Source organism: Tamandua tetradactyla, chromosome 13 (genome assembly GCF_023851605.1).
Source record: "Tamandua tetradactyla isolate mTamTet1 chromosome 13, mTamTet1.pri, whole genome shotgun sequence".
NCBI lineage: Eukaryota > Metazoa > Chordata > Mammalia > Pilosa > Myrmecophagidae > Tamandua > Tamandua tetradactyla.
The window spans coordinates 56,373,181-56,392,652 of record NC_135339.1 but is presented as its reverse complement, the minus strand read 5'-3'; the positions used below and the strand labels follow the sequence as shown (position 1 = coordinate 56,392,652).

The following is a 19,472-nucleotide window of genomic DNA, read 5'->3' as shown; positions in this document are numbered from 1 at the left end:
TATGTCATCATGAGCATTAAGAATAGTAGCATTCAAAAAAAAAATAGTCATCTGTTCTAGTGGTTATTCATCCTGGCTCATATTGCAATCATCTGTGAAATTATTAAAAAATATATCAATGCCTGATCTTCTCTCTAAAGCTGCCAGATTTTGCAAATGAACACAAACGACATCCAGTTACATTTTAGTTTCAGATAAATATGGGATATTTTGGGTGTTGAAAGCACGTATCTGGGTCACTCAAGAACATCCACTCAACTGAAACCTCTCTTCTGAGAAAAACAGGTTTTATTTTTCTTTCTTAACTAAAATCTTCTGTACTTTATAATTCCTCCAAATTCGTAGAGATGCACTAGTTTGATATTTAATGGCCAGCCAAAGTTCACTTGGGAAAGACCTAAGTTGATGTAGCTGATCAGCCACTGTAATGATTGGTAGAGCACAGGTCAAGGGGGCACTGGGTGTTTATAAGGCATTCAGTTCCAAGCTTACCAGCTGCCTTAGGAGAAAGGAAACGTTCCGATGGATCCAATTTTGGTCCTACTGCTGTGTCTCTCGTGTTTGCTCGTCCTTTCACTCCTGAAACAGAGCTATGGGAAAGGGAGGCTCCCTCCTGGCCCCACTCCTCTTCCAATTATTGGAAATCTCCTCCAGTTAAATCTGAAGAACTTCGGCAAATCCCTAGACAATGTAAGTATGCCTAATGCTCTTCCAGTGGCTTGTAAGGGGAAAGTAGCATAGCTCTGCACTGCTAAATGAAATGTGTTCTTTGAGGTCAACTGTTAAAATAGATCATTATATTACTGAGCAATTGTAATGCTAATTTTCAGGCTTGTCATTGTCAACAATAATTGAATAAAGTGATGTGGTTTGAGGAAATAAGATATAGAAAGCCTGGATCAAAAGAATAGAAACAGTAAAGTTGTGAAATGGCCACATTAGGGTTTTGCTTTCAATGATTTTTCCATGGTTAAAGAATGGCAGTCTCTGTGATTTGTGTATTTTTGTTTAAAAAGTTGAATTTCCTCTTGCAGTGGTGTCTCCTGGAGCTGGGAAGGTTGGGAACAGTGTTCCCAGCAGGGAGATGCATTTAATCACTGATAATGTATAGAATTCCTGGGGGCATGGTGATAATATTAAGAAATCAGACTTTTAGCCAATCATTATTGTTACAAAGTCTTTATAGTAAATACACTCTTTTATATTAAATACAACCTTTTATTGCCTCTCTCTGGCAATAAAACCATTCGGGAGTTTAATGGTAAAGTGTGTGGTGAATTGCTTAGCATGTATTAATTGCATAAGTAATGATTTTCCAATTCAATGCGGATGCATTATTCTTGTGATTTTATGTGTATGCTTCTGTAACTGTTAATATGACACCTTAAAATATTTCAAAAGCTATCTCTTTGCAAAGGCATCCCCAGTCCCATTTCCTCAGACTTGCCTCTAAAGCAATGTGTTTTGTTTAGATTTGTTATGAAAAACTTTTGAAAAGATGAAAATTATGTTTGAATTCAAGGAAAGAGCCAGGCTTTAGTGCCAGAGGAAGTGAGCTAATCAATCAGGTGCTGACATATCCTGCAGAGGGCTCTGGGGTGCAGATGCTTTAGGAGGGAAGAAGTTGGTCTTCCTGTAGCTGCATTTAACTTCAACAAGCATCGCTGTCCTCCCACTTTTTCTGTGTTGGTGCCACTGGGGGTTCTCAAACTGGGTCTGGGTGAATATTTAAAATAGAGTTTTATAGGGATCATCATAGCTCTACTGAATCTGAATTCCCAGGCCAGAGCCCAGCAACATGCATTTTGAATGCCCTTCCTGATGATTCTGGACTGTCAGCTTGGGCACTGGTTCCCAGGCAGGTACAGGAGATGATACATTCCTTAGGCTTTAGTTGGACCAAACAGGATTTGAATTGTACTTTTCTACTTTTTGGAGTTATGGCCCTGGGACAGATCCATAAACTCTCTGAATCTCGGTTTTGTCATATGTAGAATAGGGATAGATAACCTTATCTTGAGAGTTTGTTAAAAGCATGGTTGGAATAGGGTTTATACGAAGTTCCTAGACTTACGTCTAGCACACACTGGGCATCCCATGAATAACAGATTTATGGGGTCTATATATAAAAGAAATGTTTGATATTGTGGGTGCAGATTAAGAGTATCAGTGGTACAAATTGAAATCAATCTGAGTCACATACAACCATTCCAGGCCAAATAAATGCCTTTGTGGTTAATGTTTTCCCTGTTGTTTGGTTTCCCAGCTAGCCAAAGTCTATGGCCCCGTGTTCACAGTGCATTTGGGCATGAAGCCCTCCGTGGTGTTGCATGGGTATGAAGCCGTGAAGGAAGCTCTGATTGACCATGGAGAGGAGTTTTCTGGAAGGGGAACTCCTACAGTGATAGACAGAAGTCATCGAGGACTTGGTAGGTGTGTGTGTGTGTGTGTGTGTGTGTATGTAACAAAAGGCCAGATTAAATTCATATTCAAATATCCGAATACCACACCGCAAGAAACCATCCACTAATTGAATGCTGATTTTTTTTTCCTTTTTTTTACTCTCTTTCTTTCCTTTTTCTCCAAAGTTTTTTTAATGGGTAGTTCTGTTCACATACCATACAATCCATCCAATGTGTACAATCGATAGCTCTCAATAAAATCACAGAGTTGTGCATGCATAACCACAATCAAATTTAGAACATTTTTATTACTCCTAAAAGAAAATTTTTACCCTATTGTTGACACTTAGCATTGTTTAGTAACTTTTTTACAATTGATGAAAGAAAATCAAATGTTACTCTTATTATAGTCCACAGTTTACATTGGACATATTTTCCCCATATAATAAAAATGTTCTAAATTTGATTGTGATTATCCATTTCCAGACATTTCCAGTCAACTTAATTAGAATTTCTGCACAAATTAGCATCAGTTTCCCAGTCTCTATCCACATTGTATCTCCTAGTGAACTTCATTCTAGATTCTAACTTGGTGACTTTACTTATTATAATTAATTCATAGTAGTGCAATTGCACAATATTTGTCCTTTTGTGTTTGGCTTATTTAATGACATAATGTTCTCAAGGTTAATCCATGTTGTTCACGTGAATCAGGACTTCATTCCTTCTTATAGCTGAGTAATATTCTATGGCATGTATGTACCACACTTGGTTTATCCTTTCATTGGTTGATGGGCACCAAATAATGGCACCATAAACGTAGGTGTGAAAATGTCTGTTCACATCTCTGCTTTTAGTTCTTCTGGGTGTATACTTAGCAGCCTGATTGCTGGATCATAAGGCAATTCTATTCTTAGCTTCCTAAGGAACTACTAAATTGTTTTCACAGTGTGTGCACCTTTTTACTTTCCTACCAGCAGTGAATGAGTTCTCTACATCCTCTCTGACACTTGTAGTTTTCTGTTTTTTTTTTCAATAGTGGTCTCTTTAATAATTGTGAAATGATCACTCATTGTGGTATTGACTTTTATTTTCCTATTAGCTCATGATGCTGCATATCTTTTCATGTGTTTTTTAACCATTTGTATTTGCTCTTTGGAAAAATGTGTATTCAAGCCTTTTCCCATTTTTAAAATGAATTGTATTTTCATTGTTGAGTTATAGGACTTCTTTGTATATTCTGGATATTAAACCCTTATTGCATATGTGGTTTCCAAATATTTTCTCTCATTTTGTACGCTGCCTGCACTTTCCTTTCCTGCCCAGCACATGGCACTCCTTTTCCTCTGCCGTCTATACTTTCCCTCCATGCCACACACACAACTCTATTCTTATTCTTGGAAAGGAGCTTCCAGGGCTTTCTCCATCTGTAGCAGCCAGCCAGGGGCCAGAGCCAAGGTGGTTCACCTTGAGGGAGGGGGATGGCCACCAGCCACCCCTTTTGAGAGAGTTATTCAGGCTTTCTTTGTTTTTTTCATTAAAAAAATTATTTTGAAATATTTTCAAAGTTACAGGACAGTTGCAGAGTAATACCAGCCCCACACAGAGAACTCCAAAATAACCTACTGACACGTCAAAACACCACCACCTCTGGTCTTCCTTCTGTCCCATCACAACCAAGTAGAAAGACATCATTCTTTCCATGCTCATATATCTATATCCTACCCCTCCACACTTTTACCCTAGCTCACTATTTTACTGTATTTATTTATTTATTTATTTATTTATGTGTTCCTCCTCCCCAGTATAACACTGAGTCTTGAGGGCAGGACCATATCTTACTAAGCACCTTGCATGGACTTAATAAATATTTGTTGAATAAATGAATATAAGACAAAGACCATGAAATGATCTGAACAATCATTCGAGCATCTGATTTATAAAAAAAATGCAACAAATCTTTAAATTATATGAAATATTTTTAAAACAGCATCAAAAAGTGAGCCCATTTAATAACACTCAATTAGCTCATAACAGTATGTTTAATGAACTAGTAACAGAGAAAGTCAGTTGAAGGAAGGCAGAGACACTTTGTCTTGCAGGGACTAGCATCGAGTGGCTCCCTAATCATCTGGCATCCATTTGATGTTGTAGCTATGGTTAGAAATGTACACGATAGGCACTCAGGGCGTCTTTTGGATTCTTTTCTTAAAGTCCAAGTCCATCGTGGCCACAATATAACCCTTGTGCTGAGTTACTCTTTGTACTAAGCAGTCATCTGCACAAGTTCCTTTGTGTGTGCATGGCAGCCATTCAAATCGCGGATCCTTAGCCATCCTTAGAGCCACTCGAATCTTCTGTCCCAATTTCTCAATTTCAGCCATTACACAGTCAGTTATACAAAGGATACACTTGGCATACAAACAGTCCATCATTGACTGCACTAAATCCAGTTTGGCTATAATGGAAAAGTTGATAAAATTGGTATGGACAAGGACATGGTGAGGAGGGCCCAGCTGTGTATTGTATTGGAAGAATAAGCCGGAAGCGTGTTGGGGCACTTCTCTTTTCTTGAGTGTGCTGGAATCTTTCTTTTCTTTCTTTTTTAGGTTTTAATCTATCCTTTTCTTTAAGCCTCTGATCTCTGAGACTAAGCATTCATTTCATGGTCGCATGCTTCCTTGTTATCTTGTGCTTCCCCATGTTCATGGCGCACTCTCATTCTCATTTCCGGAATCACCTGCAGTGCGACCCTTTTAGTCATTCACATGCTGTTTCCGTCTACTCAGTTTTTTTTTTTTTACCACAGCTTCTCAGTCTCTTCATCTTGCTCTTACCTGGATGCTGTAGAGTGCTCCCTGGCCTCCAGAGTCTCAGAACAGTTGTGTCAGACGGTTTCTGATGGAGGAGTGAGTCCTGTAGCTTCCTGCTCCACCATCTTCCACCAAAGATCATTGGATCCTTTTGAAACATAGAAAATATAATTCGGTTTTTCATTTTGGACAATTAGGGATAAGGGTAAAGAGATAGAAGGAGAGGATTAAATAGAAGCAAAAAATGTTGGGGCATGACCAGAGAAAGGATGGAGGTTATCTTGTCCCTCCCTTAAGTACCCCTCCCTGCCCCTAGACTGGACCCATGAGAGCTGTAATAGTTGCAGGTTATTTACATTGAAATTATTTACACCAATTACACTAAGGCCTAGAACTTCCCTGACCTGGTCTTAGATCATCTATTACAAAAAGATGAATAAAAATTAACATGTGGAGTGAACCAAAGCAAGAAGCCTTAAGAGTTTTTAAAATGGGTATTTGTTCAGTCCAGATAAGGGTGGATGTGGGACTAGGTTATCTGAACAGTCACATGAAGCAGTTTCCCCTCCTTTTGGAATTGGCATCCAATAACCATGGTTGACAAGGCAGACCCTCGAGTCCACCTATATGGCTTCCTTGACTATCTGGTCTGCGTTTGCAGCTGTGTAACTTTGGGTGAGTTCCTTCATGATTCTCTGTCTTACCCATTCATATGTAAAAATGGGAATAGTAATAGCACCCACTTCCTAGGCCTCTTTCTAGGATTAAATGAGATACCCCTGTTTTGTTGGCAGAACAGAACTGGACATAGTAATGTCGGAGATGGTTGTACTGTTCACCTGGATCCCTGTGAACCTGCTCAGGTCTTGACAGCTGAGGAGAGAATGGAGTTGCTCTTCCATAGTGTGCACATAGCTCGGTCCTGCAAAATTTCCTGTTCTCCTGTCGTCTTACCTCAAGGAAGTTCACTTTGCTCTTACACATTCTTTTGATTGTGAACTTCCAAAGGAGAAGATATAGAAGAATATAGAGTAAGAGTAAAATGTCTTTGTCAAGGGTTGAGTAAACTTACCCCTTCACAGCAAAAATCCCTGTAGAAAATCCTCCTCCTGTGCAAATTTCTGGTTGACAGATTTCAGGAGAGAATTAGTCTAAGAGTTGATGGTGCTTTTCTCACAACCATCATGATGGTGAGATCTTGGGCCAGGCATTTACCTCTCTGAACCTCAGAGTCACATCTGTTCAATGGGGACAATAGTAGCGCTTTTTGGTTTGATGAGGTTGAGATGCGACAATGGAGAAAATAGAGCTCCTGCAGTATGTGTGTGTATTGTGGGTGGTGGGACCATTACAATTGACAGTTGGAGCATCTCTGGCAGAGGTTGGCACATGGGCATGCCAGCCAGGTCTTCCCTCCTAGGACCTCCTTCCTTGAATGCCATGTTGTACTAGATTTCTTTGCCTGGTATAGCAAATTACCCAAACTTAGTGGCTTAAAACTTCACACATTTATTATCTTACAGTCTGCCTGTATCCAACTTTTCAATAGGCACATCTTCTTTTTTTAAAATTTTATTTATTTATTTATTAAATTAAAAAAATTTAACAACAAACGAACAAAAACACTCAACATATGATCATTCCGTTCTAAATATATAATCAGTAATTCACAATATCAACACATAGTTGCATATTCATCATCATGATTGTTTCTTAGAACATTTGTATCAATTCAGAAAAAGAAAAAGACAACAGAAAAAGAAACAAAATGAAAACAGAAAAAAAAGAGATTATACATACATACACATTACCCCCCCTTTCATTGGCCACTAGCATTTCTAACTAAATTTATTTTAACATCTGTTCCCCCTATTATTTATTTTTATTCCATATGTTCTACCTGTCTATTGACAAGGTAGATAAAAGGAGCATAAGATGCAAGGTTTTCACAATCACACAGTCACATTGTGAAAGCTATATCATTATTTAATCATCATCCAAAAACATGACTGCTGGAACACAGCTCTACATTTTCAGGCAGTTCCCTCCAGACTCTCTATTACATCTTGAATAACAAGGTGATATCTACTTAATGCGTAAGAATAACCTCCAGGATAACCTCTCGACTTTTTTTTGGAATCTCTCAGCCATTGACACTTTGTCTCATTTCACTCTTCCCCCTTTGGGTTGAGAAGGTTTTCTAAATCCCTTGATGCTGAGTCTCATCTCATTCTAGAGTTTTTCTCAATCCCTTGATGCTGAGCCTCAGCTCATTTTAGGATTCTGTCCCATGTTGCCAGGAAGGTCCACACCCCTGGGAGTCATGTTCCATGTAGACAGGGGGAGAGTGGTGAGTTTGCTTGTTATGTTGGCTGGAGAGAGAGAGGTCACATCTGAGCAACAAAAGAGGCTCTCCTGGGGGTGACTCTTAGGCCTAAATTTTAAGTAGGCTTGACCTATCCTTTGTGGGGTTAAGTTTCATATGAACAAACCCCAGGACTGGGGGCTCAGCCTATAGCTTTGGTTGTCCACACTGCTTGTGAGAATATCAAGAGTTCAACTTGGGGAAGTTGAATTTTCCCCCATTCTCACTATTCCCCAAAGGGGACTTTGAAAATACTTTTCCACTTACTGATCAAATCACTCTGGGATTTATCGGGGCATCACTCTGGACAAACCAACAAAATCTCATGTCATACTCAAGGTTCCATGTAGGCACATCTTCTAAGCACAACTGGCAAAAGCTCTCTGCGTTTAAGGTCTCATTTCATTGGATTATATCTACCCTATAAACCAGGATATTTTCTCCATCTCAAGGGCCTTAATGTAATCAGATAAGCAAAGCCCTTTGCCTTGTCATGTAACATAGTCACAGCTTCCAGGTTTAGGAGGTGGAGACGTGCGGGGCCATTATTCTGACCCCCACACCTTTGAGGGAGGATTTTCTCCTGTTTCCCATCCTGGTAGGAGTCCTTTTCAGCAATGGAGAAACATGGAAGCAAACGCGGCGCTTCTCGCTCATGACCCTGCGGAATTTCGGGATGGGGAAGAGGAGCATTGAGGACCGCGTCCAGGAGGAAGCCCGCTGCCTTGTGGAGGAGCTGAGGAAGACCAACGGTGGGTGACTCTTTCCTCTGTCACTACCTCACCACACTCATCTCTCCTCTGATATGGCCTGGGGAGAATTGCAGCAGCTGCTGACCTTTCTGAGGAATGGCTAAGTTAGACCTCAGCTGGGGAGCAGGAACCTTCTCTACGTGGGTGCCCATGTGATTGTAGGTACAGTGAGGATATAAAGCCTCATTTAATTACATCATTATCCAAGCTTTCATTTTTTTACTCGAAATATCCTGATAGTAGGAAATTATGAGATATATTTTCATTATCGCAAAAAACAGGGACAAACAAAATCCTGGGCCGGCAAGCCACTATTTTACATATAACAGGCCAGCAATATTAATTTTTAAGCTTTGGAGCCAAGAGGCAAAATGAGGGCTATCATGCATGTACTTTGTAACTGTTGGACCTATAGCTATTTGAAATATACCACTGAAAAATGTAAAACCATTCTAAGCTCACAGATCTTCAAAAAACACACAAGTTAGAGCTATCCTTGTAGAGTAGAGTTTTAAATAGTAAATGTAAGTGCTTTAATTATTCATGACTGTTCTGTTTCATATATTTCAAGAAAACATGGAAAATTAATGAGGATACGCATACATAATGGCCAATGTGACAACTTACAACTCACTGTGTCTGGCTCTAGCAGCTTTTACCTGGAGGGCAGATTGTGGGAGGAGAGTCACCCTGGAAAGGACTTTCCCAGGGAGGATTTCCCAGCTAAAGCAGGGGCAGGGACCCAGGAAGGGGATGCAGATCAGTGCCAGAAAGCCCTGGGCGGAGTCAGGAAAGGGGCCTTAAAGCCTTTTGGTCAGCTTCCCAGAGCTGCACTTTCACCGCCTGCCCAGCAGATGGCAGACTGCAGTGAACTTTGCAGTGTTGGGAGGTCCTCATCTTTAAACCTCCATCTCTTTGCTTCTATCAGGGGCGGGTTGAAACAATGGTTGTTCTTCCCTGTGCAGGGCGGACTGAAACTGCAGTTCAGAGCTGAGACCCAGAGACTCAATTTGCTGATCAAAAGCCGTGATCAGTGCTCAGCCATACCCTCTCTCACTCCATTCTTCGAGAAAAGGGTTTTGATGTCCATTTTCATCTGCAGAACTAGTCAGGGACCAGATCCCTGCTGTCTCTCCTCGAGAGTGGGGTGTGGGCACCTGGCTGCTGTGCAAAAGTTACTCAACAGTTTCTTACCGCAGTTTCTCAGTCTCTTTGTCCCGCTCTTCCCTGAGTGCTAAGGAGCGCTCCCCTGGCCTTCAGAGCCCCAGAAAGTTGTTTCAGACTGTTTCTGCCTGTTGTCTAGCTGTTTTTGTGGGTCAGTAGCTCCCTCTGCTGCCATCTTCTTATCCACATAAGCGATATTAAAAATAGCTTCACTTAATATGTGTTTGGTTTGCCTGCAGATTCACAGGGTTACAGAATAGTGTGAGTAAGTCAGCAGTGCCATGCTGAGCCATACTGGAGCCTGAAGCCACAGAAAATATGTCCACCCCTATATTCAGGTGTTATGTATTTTTTAAATGGTTAATGGTTTTAGTGAAAATATTGATGGCTTTGCTTCCTTTAAAGTCAAGAAAGTAAAATTAGAATCAATTCTGTTTTTTTTTTATAAGTAAAACATTTGATCCTGAAATTATGAGTTTTAATATACCAAGTGTTCAATTCTTTAATATATTTCAACTACTTTAATCTTCTGGAACAAATAATCACTGAGCATACAGAAAATTGTTGATGTTCACTTTGTCATTTATTTTAGCATTAATTTTGATTTTTGAAATATTGCATAAATTATGATGTTTTGTAATTGCTGAGATTTTGCTGCCTCCTTAAATTTTGTACCCAAGAGTTATGCCTCACTCATCTTACCCTAACATCACTCCTGAAAGGTAGAACAGGTAAGTGGGTGTTTGGAAAACTATTTTTATGTTGGTTAGGATGGAACAATTAGTTCAGATATTGAGGTAAAAGGATGTGTTTAATTTAGATATCCCTTTTACAAAATGGGATTTTCAGGTGGCAATTGCTTTAGAACTTCTAAAAGTCAAATGTACCATTATCTCAAAAAACCGTGAGATTCATGTTTGTATCAATTAAAAAAATGTTTCTATCTGTTTAGGTTCTCCCTGTGATCCCACTTTTATCCTGGCATGTGCTCCCTGCAATGTGATCTGCTCCATCATTTTTAAAAATCGTTTTGAGTATAATGATGAGTATTTTCTTAATTTAATGGACAAACTCAGTGAAAATTTCAAGATTGTGAACTCACCATGGATTCAGGTGAGGTTAAAATCCTTTCTTTAGGAACTATGCTCTTGTGCTGGAAAGTTCAAAATTCTTTGTGGGCCAAGCTTTGATAGACAGTATCTGAACAACAAAATGTTGCTCAGAGCTTAAAGTGATAGAGTATACATCTTGGAAAGTCTCTGGGGATCATTTATTACAATCCCTGAATGTTTTGAATGAAGGAACTAATGCCCAGAACTGCTAAGCAAAGTTTTAAGGTAGGTCTTGCAAGAAGCTCGAGTGGAAACTAGGAATGGAGCCAAGTCTACTGGCTCCCTATTTAGTGATTTTTTCACTGTCTCCCATGTCCCCATGTCCACATAGATGACTCTGGGCTCTCCAGGCGCATGCCTACAGTCCTCAGTGAGCATCCGATCCTTGTGAACACCTCACAGGTCATCTAATCAGACGTCTTTACTCTTCTACTGTGAAGCAGGGACAATGTTCTCACTGAATGTAATGCAGGACAACACCACCCTACTTTGTGATGTGGAGGAAAGGGAAGTTTGGGGCAACAGATACTTATATAAACATGTGAAATATCACTAGAGAATAATGTGTGACCATCGATGCCCTAGCTACCAGGGGTCCAGAAATCTGAGTCAGGGATGTTCAAATCGTGGAATGTGAGTATGGATTTAGGTACATATCACATTTTTACCCTCTGCTAAACCACCATGTTTCACACTCACCCTGAACTTCAATTAATGGTGTGACTTTATAGAAATCACTTAATCTCTCGATCCAAGGCCAATTCATGTATAAAGTATGGAGCTCCATTTTGTGATATATTCGGACCCTTCACATATTTAAACTATGGTATTAGTAGTTGACTGGTGTCAGAAGAAGGAGCCGTGACTACGTTTGTGCCCTATAACAAGTTTCCAGAACTGTCTTAGACTCTGTTCTTATCTGCAAAATTTGGATCACCTATAATTGCTACCATCCTGTAACTCAGGATTGCTGTGAAAGTGCTGATGCAAGAATGTGAGAATTGATTGAAGGAGATGACGTGGTGTTTGATCATTTAGTAGGATGCCTCCCTCAAATCCTCTGTCATTGTAGAGAATTGTGTGGTATGTACAGTAGGAAGTTATCCCTCAAGCGAGAAGCCATGGCCTAGCATAATGGTTGGGTTATATGGTTGTGCTCAAACGCTATTGCATGGAATAAATGAGTCTTTTCCTTTTCAGGTCTGCAACATGTTTCCCATCTTCATAAACTTTTTACCAGGACGTCATAATAAGTATTTAAAAAATAAAGACGAGTTACATAACTTTATTTTGGAGGAAATAAAGGAGCACCAAGAATCCCTGGATATTAACAATCCTCAAGACTTCATTGATTGTTTCCTTATCCAGATGGAAAAGGTAGGATGTGAACGAATAATTGACTATCAAGGTTATATAATTCATTGATAAGTCCAATATATTCTGGGGTCATTTAGCTGGCTTGGTAAACACTGCTTGATAAGCAGTTAGACCTTGCCCACGGGTCAGTACCATGCATATAAGATGCTTTAAAATGTGATAGTGAGGTACAGGGAAGGGGATTTCCAGTGAAGTGGGCAATGAAAGTCCAGAGGTATGGGCTATCAAAGAGATGCAGTGGATGGAAGAGGAAAGTTTAATTGGATTTGATGAAATAGGAGTTTGGGCAGAGGTTGGTGTTTTTGAAGAAACTTGAATACTGGTTTGGAAATCTGAGATTATTTTTAGATGGGAATTTGAACCAACATGAGGTATTTGACAGAAATTCTGGTGTTCTGTACTATATGGAGTGCTGGGAGAATGCAGTTCAAGGGATAGATAGAATATTTTTCATTTTCTAGACTTGGCATGATAAGATTCTAGATAATTATTACAACTGTGGGAATGCAGAGAATGTGGTAGAAACTGAAGTAACACTGTGCTTGCTTAGCTTGCTTGATTCTCAAGGTGTCTAGTTAAAGAGTGACTTTACATGTGTCACGTGTGTTTCTCCCATAGCATCAGGCCCAAGTCTAGTTCAACATCTTAGTAACAGTGTCAGATACCCAAATGCTTTCCATTTCCCTTTCAACTTTCCTGGCATATAGTCCCATGTTCATCTTCACATCCATGTTGATAGAAGACATATGAACCAACATGCTTGTCCATATTTTTCTTTGTCAAAAATAATATTTAATCATTTAATAATCATATTGAATTATTTAAACCAAACCTGGCTGTATGTGTGTGTGTTGAGAGATGGGTGAGAAAGTAAAATTTAATTTTTAAAATCACTCTGTTAGATTAGAATAAAGGAGAAGGAGGTTGGAAATGAAGCCACCTACATTGTCTGCCACAGCACATACCAGTTCAACATATGTATTTATCACTTTTCATCAGAAGTCCTTCTAAAATAAATCAGAGATCATTTTGAAAAGTAAATATTAGCAAACACAAAAGAAGAGCGGGGGAAACAGGAGATTTGAATGCATATTTGTAATGTAGAAAATGATAATTTCATCAGAGTGGTGACAACAGCAGTTTCTTCTAATATTACATTCTCCAATTTTTAGCTTTGCTGAATTTTACAACTCCTGAGTAGCTTGAATGAATTGTGATTAAATATGCTAGCAAATTAATTTGTAAAATAATTGTATCACATTATTCCTAGGAAAAGCACAATGAGAATTCTAAATATTTCATTGAGAACTTGGTAGTCACAGCAAGTAATCTCTTTGTGGCTGGGACAGAGACAACAAGCACAACCCTGAGATATGGACTCCTACTGCTGCTGAAACATCCAGAGGTCACAGGTATGACAGTAAAAATGAGCAAGTCATGGTAGTCCCAATGTAGAAAAGACTCATTATGTGAATTTGTGTGTCTCCAGCTTCATCTGTTCAGGGGTTCCCAATGGTGACAAAGTCAACTACAACAGAGAGGAAAAAAAAGTGTAGGTCTTAGGAAAAGTGACAACTCTCTCAGCTGTGATGCAGGTCTCGACTCCTAGGGACGGAGTCTGGGGCAGGCACAGACTGACGTAGGAGTGGGTATTTGTTGGGAAAGAAAAGAACCAGTCCAGGTTCAGGTGTTCTTCTGCTGGGCATGTGGTCTGGGTATCTCTTATGAACCTCATTCTTGCCTAAAAAGCTAAATTCACTCTTGACCTGAAAATAATAATATACAGACACTGCATTATGAGTCTTTGGGAAAGTGATGTTTCTTTTTTTTCCCATCGATTTTTACTTGTGTGTCATCAGCTAAAGTACGGGAAGAGATTGACCGTGTGGTTGGGAGACACCGCAGTCCCTGCATGCAGGACAGGAGCAGCATGCCCTACACGGATGCCGTGGTGCACGAGATCCAGAGATTCGTTGACCTCCTTCCCACCAGCCTGCCCCATGCGGTGACACAGGACGTTCAGTTTAGAGGGTATCTCATCCCCAAGGTGAGTCTAGTGTGTTTTCTTCACTCCCTGTCAATGCCCTTGAGGTGCCCATGTCTCAGTATAATCGCAGAGCATTCATTCAGTTCTTAACTGTCCCAAAATGGAGGAGGAGTGAGTCACTGTGGGGAGATCATTAGAAGACTGGTTTGGGCAGATGTAGAAGGCCAGGTGTCTGTTTCTTAACTTCATCGGGCCTGGAATGTATTGGATATGGGAGCTCTTGATAACTTCTTAAATTTTTATACCTTTTAACTGTCCTTTCTCTGAACACATGGCATTTTAAATGTTGTAAAATATATACCCGCTATTTTCTTTATTTGATAATCACATATTTAGCATGTATGAAAGTCAATTCCATGTGTCCACAATTGGAGATATGATGAGCTGTGGTACACCCATGTCATGGAATACTATGCAGCTATTTGGATGATGATATGGAGCTTTCCTAATAGAAAGATAAATGTGTTTATGCTACACTGGTAAATGAAAAGGCTGAATGTAAAACAATATGTAAAATATGATCACTTATTAAAAGTTTTCACCCTCAATTTATTATGAAAATATTATAACAGAGACTTTGGAAGAATTATACAGTGAAAATCTACCTCTCTTCTACTCAGATCCTACAACTAACATGTATTATATTTGTTTTGTCACATATCTCTCTCAGTTTCTGAATGCATCCATCAATCATTGTTATATTTGATGCATTGCAAAGTATGTTAAAGACTTCAGTTTATTTTACCCGTAAATACTTCAGTGTGGTATCATTTAGTACAGTTCCCTATTTGTTTGAAGTCCTTTCTTTAACTGTTGAGGTAAAATTTACATGCCATGAACTGCACAAACCACACTTGATCTTTCAATGAATTGTGACAAATGTATACACCATTTTTTACTTAGAACCCTATCAAAACATAGAAAAAACTACTACCATTTAGACTGTTCTGTCATGCCCATCCTTTTGATCTCTACTCCACCCAAAGACTTTCGTGATTTTTTCTTTAATGAAAGATAGTTGTATAATTTCATATAAATGGAATTCTACCATATGTAAATGTCCTACTTTGTGAGCTGCCAGAATGCAATTTACCAAAGACAGAATGGCTTTTAAAAGGGGGAATTTATTAAGTTGCAAGTCCACAGTTCTAAGGCCAAGAAAATGTCCCAACTAAAGCAAGGCTATAGAAATGTCCAATCTAAGGTCCAAGCAAAGGTACTTTGGTTCAAGAAGGCCAATGACATTCACGGTTTCTTTCTCAACTAGAAAGGCAGATGGTGAACATTGTGACATCTGCATGCTTTCTCTCCCAGTTTCTTTTTACTTGAAGCTTCCCTGGGAGCAATTTCCTTGTTCATATCCAAAGGTCTTGGGCTGTATGGCCTCTGTTTTGTTGCTCTAAAAAGGGACTCTGTCCAAAATGTTTCTTTAAAGGATTCCATTAAACGAATCAAGACCCACCTGGAATGGGTGGAGTCACATCTCCCTCTAATCAAAAGTTAATACCCACAATTGTGTGAGTCACATCTCTGTGGGAACAATCAAAATGCTCTCAACCAACAATATTGAAGGAGGATTAAAGGACATCGCTTTCTGGGGTCCATAATAGATTCAAATCAGCACAGTAAGTATGTAGCCAATTGTTTAAGGCTTCTTATTCAGGATAATGCTTTTGAGATTCATACATATTATGGCATGCATAAATACTTTGTTTCTTGGTATTGCTGATTGATTTTCCATTGCATAAATATACTGCAATTTATTTATCCATTTTCCTGATGGTGGGCACCAAGACTGTCTCCAGGATGGGGACATTTTGAATAATTTGTTCTTTTTCATGTCTTTCAATTGGTTCATTTCTCTTGGGTAATTACCAAGCCTGGAATTGCTGGACTATACATTGGGGGTTTGTTTAGTTTTATAAGAAACTTATAGGAAATTTTCCTACTTAGGTGTACCATTTTATAGTTCAGAAAGTATATAGGAGGGTGGTGCAAGGGTAGTTCATTGGTAGAATTTTTGCCTGCCATGTGGGAGACCCAAGTTCAATTCCTGGTCCATGTACTTCCCCCAAAACAAACAAACAAACAAACAAATAAAATTTAACCAACAGGAAAAATCCAACAAATGATGCTTCAATAACAGGATACTAATGTGGAAAAGTAATGGCATGTGACCCCACCAGACAGCATACAAAAAGAAAGTGTATATGAAAGTTCTGGTTCTGCACCCTCACTGATATTTGGTATTGTACGTCTTTTAGATTTTAGCTATTTTGACTGGTGTGTATAGGCATTTCACAAAGGTTTAATTTCCATTTCCCTAAGGGCTAATGATACTTAACATTTTTTCATGTACTTGTTGGTAATATCTTTCTTTTTTGAACTGTCTTGTTATACTTAAGTTACAGGAGATATTTATTTATCTTAGATACCAATCCTTTGTTAAATATGTATTGTGAATATTTTCTCCCCATTTGACCCTTACCTATTCTTTTATTTTTATTTTTTGGCATGGGTAGGCTCCAGGAATTGATCCTGGGACACTGGCATGGCAGGCAAAAATTCTGCCACTGAGCCACCTAATTTTTTTTAACATATCTTTTGACAGACAAATAATTTTATTTTGGAAAAGTCTAATTAATCAATTTGTTCCTTCATAGTTACTGCGTACTGTGTTCTAAGATAAGTTTGTCTATGGCTAAGTCACAAACATTCTCTAATTCTTTCTTCTGGAGTGTTATAGTTTTAGGTTTTATGTTTAGGTCCATCTTGAATTAATTTTTGTGTATGATGTCAGGTATGAGTTGATAAACTTTTGAAGATGTGGATATGCAATTGTTTTGGCACCATTTGTTGAAAGACTTTCTTTTCCATATTGGATTGATTAGTCTTATTTTAATTGACTGTATGACTTTATAGAAATCACTTATTCTTGGGATACGGAATGTGAGTTTGGGTAATATGTTTTGTAATTGAACCCAGTATACCTGGGATATGTTTAGGTTCTGGTGCTTAATTGTTCTATGGGGTTGGGAATGCTACTTCTTCTACTTGGAAATAGGTTTTCTTATTTATAAATTAAGGATATTGGGCTAGTGATTTTCAGTGATTCCTCCAGCTCCGTGTGCTCCTTATAATGAAGTTTCTCTGTTCATTCCAGGGCACGACTGTTTTAGTATCACTGAGTTCTGTCCTGCATGACAACAAAGAGTTCCCCAATGCAGGTCAGTTTGACCCTGGCCACTTCCTGGATGAAAGTGGAAACTTTAAGAAGAGTGACTACTTCGTGGCTTTCTCAGCAGGCAAGACTAATTCTTTTATCCATCTGAAACAATAGATTTCTTGGAGAAAGGAGGGATTCTCTGGAGTTGTCAGGACTGCTCTCTATAGTAATCCTAAGCCCCATTCCCAATGCCCCAGCTCTTTTTTATTTCATGACACCTCTTTGTTATAGGACCAGTTCAGTGTTACCTTGGGGTCTGGCCCTATTTCTTACAAAGGCAAGGCAGCAGGAGTCTGGAGTAACTGCACTCTGTCCCCAAGTGATCCTTTCAGGAGCTCAGCATTATTAAACCTTTCTTTTCTGCTCTGAAGACAGAGCTCTCTCATCAACCTCATTTAGACCCATATGTGTGGCTGCCATAGGCTAAGCTCTAGGTATGGTCAGAACATTCCTTCAAGGGTCAGACCAGCTTTGTGAGTGAGGAGGGACACATGTGATGATCTCTAAGCCTTGAAATGTTCCACCAACCATGATCATCCTACCTGGTTATTGGAGGGCCCACCTCCACAGTGGCCTCTCGGCACTGAATCTCTGACCAGGTAGTCTCCTGTATTCCATGGCATTTAATGCCTGAATTGGCTCAATCCTGTGGATACCAAGAAAATGGGGACAGATCCTGTCTTCTGGTTCCACATTACAGCAGGGGAGAAGGATAAACAATAGGAGGATTATGTCTTGGGCTGATCCATGCTTCAATGGAAACATTAATGTGAAACTGAAGAAAACCCACAGAAGAAATGTTTCTATTGATAGTGGGATTCAGAGAGATTTTCCCACAGAAAAGGAAATGAAATTTAAGCTGGGTCCTGAAGGCAGGGGTAGAAGAGGAGAATTGTGCATTTCAATCAAAGGGAACAGAATGAGATTAATTTTACAACTGGCTGTCTTATTTGGGAATTGGTGAGTGCTGAGTGTGGCTGTACCTGCAGCTAGACGGTAGGAAGAGTGGAAGGAAAGAGCATAGACTGCAAGACAAGAGAGATAATATGATCACCTCACAATTTGCAACTAATCCTGTAGTCCAAGTAAGGAGAGCCATGTAAAGTGTTTAAATAGGGGAGTGGCGAAGTTTGACAAGACCTTTAGAAATCACATGAGAGGTATTAAAGTTTCGTTAAATTCTGTACCAGAAATAGAAGGAGAAGCACAATTACACAGCCCCTTTCATTTCTCTACTGCTCCATCCCTTTGACAGATCAACATGTGGGTCATTCTGGAAAGCCCAAATCCCAAAAGATGAACAGTTTCATTACGTGAATGTTTGTTTAAATTCCTTTTGTTGAGCAAGCACTCAGTAAATGTTATGGAAGTTAAGGACAGGAAGTGCTTCCTTTCATCCATCCATCCATCCATCACTCCCTCCCTCCATCCATTCATCCATACATACATACATCCACTGATGCTCTCACCTAGTAATTCTTGAAATAGTTATGGTGATTTGCTTGGTGCCATTTCAGGAACAGGATTCAAAGAGAAAATAATTTTTTGTTTCTTTGTAGGGAAACGAATTTGTGCTGGGGAGAGCCTAGCACGCATGGAACTGTTTTTATTCCTGACCACCATTTTACAGAATTTCACCCTGAAATCTCTGGTTGAGCCTCAGGACATTGACCTCACCCCATCTTCCACTGGGATTTTCCAAGTGCCACCCTTGTTCCAGCTCTGCTTCATTCCTGCCTGAAGAAGGGGAGACCAACTGCGTGTGTTCTGTTGTCTGCAGCTACCCTTCCTCTGGGGTGTTGTGTTTCCCATTACCTGGGGCACCTTTTCTGGATTCTTTTCCTGCCCTGTTTCCCCTCATCATTAACTAGCTAGTGAAATATTCACCTCCGTTAATAATATTTTCCTGATTTTTCACTTGCCAGAGTTACCTCCTATCCTCCAATCTCTGCCCTTGTATTAGAAACCATTTGCCTTACTATTTTGCTTTCTTGGTTTTCCCTTGAGTAACTGGGAGTTTGATTGGAGAGGAAGATAAAAGATTTGTGGAAGTGGCTGCAATATCTAAGGATATATTGAGAGGTTCAGTAATGGAAAGAAGTTATTCTAAGATTTTTTGCTCTGCATTGTGATTCAACCCATTCTCTCCCCCCATTGTTGTTGCCTTTCACATCCTATTAAAATTTAGTTACTTTTCATCTCAGATATGACAGT

At 39.4% G+C, this 19,472-nt stretch overlaps 1 protein-coding gene and 1 pseudogene across 1 annotated transcript; one reads left to right on the top strand and one right to left on the bottom strand.

Moving 5' to 3' along the window:
- Window positions 1–133: 133 nt before the first annotated feature.
- LOC143654036 (cytochrome P450 2C19-like) lies at window positions 134–19,463 on the top strand. Its single transcript, XM_077125497.1, has 9 exons — window positions 134–690; window positions 2,267–2,429; window positions 8,183–8,332; window positions 10,449–10,609; window positions 11,809–11,985; window positions 13,256–13,397; window positions 13,845–14,032; window positions 17,196–17,337; window positions 18,818–19,463. The coding sequence occupies exons 1-9, from the start codon at window positions 523–525 to the stop codon at window positions 18,997–18,999; spliced, it is 1,473 nt and encodes a 490-aa protein (XP_076981612.1). The 5' UTR covers window positions 134–522; the 3' UTR covers window positions 19,000–19,463.
- LOC143654039 (rRNA-processing protein FCF1 homolog pseudogene) lies at window positions 4,526–5,105 on the bottom strand (annotated as a pseudogene).
- Window positions 19,464–19,472: the final 9 nt, after the last annotated feature.

Coding starts and splice junctions, on each gene's coding strand:
- LOC143654036 (XM_077125497.1), top strand. CDS start 523: ATGGATCCAATTTTGGTCCTACTGCTGTGTCTCTCGTGTTTGCTCGTC. Junction 691..2,266: donor TCGGCAAATCCCTAGACAAT/GTAAGTATGCCT, acceptor TTGGTTTCCCAG/CTAGCCAAAGTCTATGGCCC. Junction 10,610..11,808: donor TGAACTCACCATGGATTCAG/GTGAGGTTAAAA, acceptor TTTCCTTTTCAG/GTCTGCAACATGTTTCCCAT.